This window comes from Ixodes scapularis, unplaced genomic scaffold (assembly GCF_016920785.2).
Source record: "Ixodes scapularis isolate PalLabHiFi unplaced genomic scaffold, ASM1692078v2 PGA_scaffold12__126_contigs__length_90152505, whole genome shotgun sequence".
In the NCBI taxonomy this organism is placed as follows: domain Eukaryota; kingdom Metazoa; phylum Arthropoda; class Arachnida; order Ixodida; family Ixodidae; genus Ixodes; species Ixodes scapularis.
This window is the reverse complement of record NW_024609838.1, coordinates 59,463,778-59,468,478: the sequence shown is the minus strand read 5'-3', so window position 1 is coordinate 59,468,478 and position 4,701 is coordinate 59,463,778. Positions and strand designations below refer to the sequence as shown.

General features: G+C 50.7%; 1 protein-coding gene and 1 pseudogene across 1 annotated transcript; both read right to left on the bottom strand.

Annotated features, from left to right (window-relative positions):
* Nucleotides 1-2,962, bottom strand: LOC121047334. Its single transcript, XM_040502473.1, has 4 exons — nt 2,534-2,962; nt 1,903-2,110; nt 1,084-1,271; nt 1-465 (listed from the first exon to the last, which is right to left on the bottom strand). Exons 1-4 carry the CDS (start codon nt 2,960-2,962, stop codon nt 1-3), a joined length of 1,290 nt encoding a protein of 429 aa, XP_040358407.1.
* Nucleotides 2,963-2,976: 14 nt separating this feature from the next.
* LOC120843268 lies at nt 2,977-4,033 on the bottom strand (annotated as a pseudogene).
* Nucleotides 4,034-4,701: the final 668 nt, after the last annotated feature.

The window sequence follows — 4,701 nt, the reverse complement described above, 5'->3', positions numbered from 1 at the left end:
TTACAGTCTCTCGGGCAGTGGGTACCGGCAGGGTTCCCGGCGTTCTCGGGTACTTCTGCCTAGCTCTTGACTGAGCTCGTTGATGTCCTGGTCTGTCGGTCGGTCTTCGGTGGAAGGTCGACTTGAGTCCGGCTGGGATGCTGCCTCCCTTAGGTGCTCTCTTGTGCGTCGAATCTCGCGGCCGTCTTCAGTCTGAAGAATCGCTGAACGCGGGGTGTCCGCTGGTCTCAGGATGACGGCTGGCGACCAGGTTCGCTGTCGTGTGTCGTACGTCGTGACCTTTTGCCCCGGTGACAATGGCGGCAGGTTTCGGGAGTTGCGGTTGTAGAAGGTCATCTGCCGCTTCCGGATCTCCTTGAGGCGGTTGTGGAAGGCGTTGCTTGGCACAGTCTCCGGCTCCAGGTGGCTTGTTGGTACCGGCAGCAGCGTCCGCGTCTGTCGTCCCATCAGCCTGTGCACAGGAGACTTGAGGACAGCATCTCTGGGAGTATTTCGCTAATCAAGTAAAGCCATTTGGAAGTCTGGGATCCTGAACGAGCACTTTTTTAAAAGTTTCTTGGCCTCTTGAACTGCTCTTTCACTCATACCATTAGAGCGTGGATGGTAGGGGCTAGAGGTAGTGTGCATAACGCTTAGATGGGATGGAAAGTCTTTGAACTTCTTGCTGTTGAATGGTGGGCCGTTGTTACTACACAGCTTCAGTGGTAGCCCATGAACTGAAAAAACTTCAGCACACCACGATTTAACCATGCTCGCGGTTGTGTTGCGGAGCTCCCAAACCTAAAAAAAGAACGAATAGAAGTCTACAATTATTGAAAAATCGCGTCCGCCGTATGAGAACAAGTCCATTCCCACGATCTCCCAAGGCAATGTCGGGACCTCGTGGCTCAGAAGAGGCATCTTTACGTTTCGTGGCTGATGCATCTGGCACACTTTGCAGGCCTTACAAAACTGCTCTATATCATTAGACATGTTCGGCCAAAACATCACACTTCTTTCTCGCGCTTTCATCTTCTCCGCCCCCGCGTGTGCCATGTGCAGGAGGTACATCATTTATACTCTTTTTGATTTTGGTATCATTACCTTATTGCTGCGAAACAGAAGGCCGTCTTGTTTGTGTATCTCCTCGAGGTTCGCCCAGTAGGGACGGACGATTTCTGGGACGTCTTGCTTGTTATCAGGCCAGCTTGTCTCGGCGTAGTCACGCAGGTTTGAGAGTTCGGGGTCCTCATTGGTTGCTCCAAGAACGTCCTTAAGGCGAGTTTCTGATGCTGAAACGTAAGCAAGTACGTTCACATGAAACTGGGTGGTTTCTTCTTGCATGCTTACTTTACTGGGGGAGCGTGACAAAGCATCGGCAAGAAATAGTTCTTTGCTCGGCTTGTGTAGAAGACGGATGGGATAACGTTGCAAAGTCAATCGCATACGTTGCAAACAAAGTGGAACTTGGTGCAGTGGTTTTTGAAAGATCGGCACCAAGGGACGGTGATCTGTTTCGATAATTACTTCCGCCTGGCCGAAAATGTAATCATGAAATTTGGTACAGCCGTGCACAATTGCCAGTGTTTCTTTTTCAATTTGTGCGTATCGCTGTTGCGTTTCAGTAAGGGATCTCGATGAAAAAGCGATAGGATGGCCTTCCTGAGTAATGGCGGCCCCCACTCCGTATTGGCTGGCATCAACAGAAAGAGTGACTGTTTTTTTTTTGGATCAAAGTACGACAGAACCGGTGCTTCGATCAATGCTCGTCTTAGCACGTCAAAACTGTTTTGCGGCTGTTCGGTCCACACCTAGGCAACATCCTGCCCAGTAGAGCTCTCAGCGGCGCAGTCACGTCGGACATGCGAGGTACAAAACGCTGCACAAAGTTCATTGTGCCAAGAAACACTTGCAACTCTTTACTGTTTGAGGGTGGCAGCATCGCCAGGATGTCGTTTGCGCGGTCCGGGTCCACGCGCAGGCCTTGCGTGGTCAGGATGTGACCTAGGTAGCGGACTTCTGTCAGCAAAAAAGTACATTTCTTGAGATTCAGTCGCAGATTGTAATCTCGGCAGCGCAACAGCCGCAGTGTCAAGTGATGGCCGTGCTTTACTTTTGTTCTGCCACAGAGTAGAATATCGTCCATCACTACGGCGACACAGGGTAGCCCTTCTAGTAGGCGGTGCATTGCTCCTTGAAAAATTTCTGGCGCGGAGGCGATCCCAAAGGGCATCCGGAGGAAGCGATATCGCCCGTAAGGTGTGCTCATCGTGCAAAGTTTGGAACTTGACTCTGCAAGTTTGATTAGCCAAAATCCTGACGCCGCATCAAGGGTCAAAAAGAATTTCGCTCCAGACTGTAGCGGCGCGACGTCCTCTAGGGTTGGCATTGGGTAGTTTTCTCGCAAAAGTGCTTTGTTGAGTGCAGTAGGGTCCAAAGAAATACACAGTTTGTCATTTTGGATGACGGTGACCATGTGGCTAGACCATGCAGTAGGCTCTTTGACCTTGGTTATGACGCCGTGCTCTTCCATGCGCTGAAGTTCCGCCTTGACCTTGTCTTGAAGGGCAACCGTAACTTTCCTGGCCGGCACCACGACTCCAACTGTTCCAGGTTTCAGCTTCATTTCATACTCGACATCTTTCAATTGCTCAAGGCCTTTGAAAACTTCTGCAAATGGTTGTGCGGCTTGGTACAAGTTCTCTAGATGAACATTCTGCACCCGGTATAGAAGTCCCAGGCGCTCGGCAAAGGATCCGCTCAAGGTGATCGGCACATGTTGTTCTACGACAAAGAAGAGTTCTTCGTGTGCTCTGCCATTTGCGGAAAGAATCAATTTTACTTTCTCGTGAGCAGTCGTCTTGTTTTCGAAAAACGCAGTTAGCGTCACTTGACACTCTTGCCGAGGCTTATCTGAAAGCTTTACGACGTCTTGCATTGATATGACGCCGCAGTTAGCGCCTGTATCTAGCTTGCACGCCATTGGTTTGCCTGCCCTCAATGTGACTTGACGCGCTCCACTTGTCGGTCGCCGACCCGATTTACCGTTAATGCTTCGAGAAAACATTCCTGGTCACTTTCGGTGTGCAGAGCGCGTAGTTCTTTCTTCGGTTTATTCGCGCTTTGTTGAAGTACAGGCGTCTTGCACACTTGAGCAAAGTGATTAAGCCTTCCACATTTCTTGCACGTTTTTCCTTTTGCTGGGCAGGTTTCGCCGCGGTGAGCAAAATAGCCGCACCTAGAGCAGGGTCTCTTTTTCGCAGCAACAGCATTATTAGTTGTCTCAGGTGCGCCTTGCTCTGTTCCAGTAATCTCCCGGAACTTTTCCTGCCCTTGTTCCTAAAGGCGACACAACTCAACGGTCTTTTCGTAGTTAGCGTTTTCAACAAGTAATTTCCGCTGCAGGCTCTTGTCTCGAACTCCTAGGATGATACGGCTTCGTAGCATCCGATCTTCTAGCTCTCCAAATTAGCAATTCTTAGCTAGAATCCTTAGCTCTGTTAACCATTCGTTGAAAGGTTCACCTTCTTTTTGGTCTCTTGACCCGAATCTGAATTGCTGGGAAGTCAGGTTTGTAGCGGGCTTGTAGTATTCTTCGAACTTTTGAATCAGTACTTCTACACTGTTTCTTTCTTCATCTGTAATGATCTTAAAGGTGTTATACGCCTTTCTGGCTTCGTCTCCGATTGTTATAGTAAGGTTGCTGCCGGCGCTTCCTCCGGCTGCTTGCTCAATTGCGTAGCGGTTGAGCACGTTTCCAATTTTTTCATCCGAGCCATGCGTCGCCTGATGTGTTTAGGGGCTTCGGTGGCGGCAGCAGCGTTGACGGCAATGGGGGCATCGGCGGCGTTGACGGTTTTGACATCTTGACTGGGCACCGCTGCCACCATGTAAGCGGGCCGCCAGCCAGGTGATGAATGATGTTTTTTGTTCCGAAGTGCGCCTTTATCAAGGCGCACTTCGGAACTGTGTGACGTAGGACGTCACACCCTGTCCTACGGTGTGACGTAGGACGTCCCACGGTACATGATTGGATGAGCTCTTTCACTAGCATGACACAGCTTGTACCCTGCTACACACAGTTCTCTTACTCGGTTACTCGGCAAGAGTAACCCAAGCTTACTAAACCCATGCTGCTACCAAGAAACGTTTGGAACTGAAGCGCCTAGACATTGTCAGCGAACATGAGCGCATGCATTTTAAGGAAAACACTCAGGCCCAATACAGCTGTGAACAATGAAGATCCATGTCGCGCTAGAGCACACGAATCTCTCAAGAGCACAGTGCCTCAGCCAGATGAGTATCTGGAGGGCAGTCTGAAAATCTCAGGCTAGCAGCGGTTGCTCTCAAGACCTGCTCCACTCGTGCCATCCATGGACCTTTCGCTTTACTGCTCGAACACCAACAGGCTGAGACAGATGTCGGGTGCAGCAGGGGTCGGCCTTTCTCCACATGCGCAGAGGTCGGCCTTGGTGGATGCGCACTCTCTGCTCCACGCTGTGCAGCCAAGAAAGCAGCCAAGAAAGTAGCCGAGACCTCGAAGGGTGATGTTGGGTCCTGGAAATACTTTGCACTGTCAATATAAGCTAAGCAGTCTAGATCAGGGCTCAGTACCCCTTTGAAGCAGCTGGCCGAGGAGACGCGAAGTGAATGTGGGGTTGGGCCGGACGGGAAACAGGTGTGTGTGTGTGTGTGTGTGTGCGGGGGGGGGGTATGCTGACA

What these genes read in the sequence shown, in the direction of transcription:
- LOC121047334 (XM_040502473.1), bottom strand. Translation starts at nt 2,962, where the DNA reads ATGGCGTGCAAGCTAGATACAGGCGCTAACTGCGGCGTCATATCAATG. An exon ending in CGGTTGCCCTTCAAGACAAG is followed by an intron (nt 2,111 to 2,533) that starts GTCAAGGCGGAA and finishes GACGATATTCTA; the next exon opens with CTCTGTGGCAGAACAAAAGT. An exon ending in TTCTGTTTCGCAGCAATAAG is followed by an intron (nt 466 to 1,083) that starts GTAATGATACCA and finishes GCTGTCCTCAAG; the next exon opens with TCTCCTGTGCACAGGCTGAT.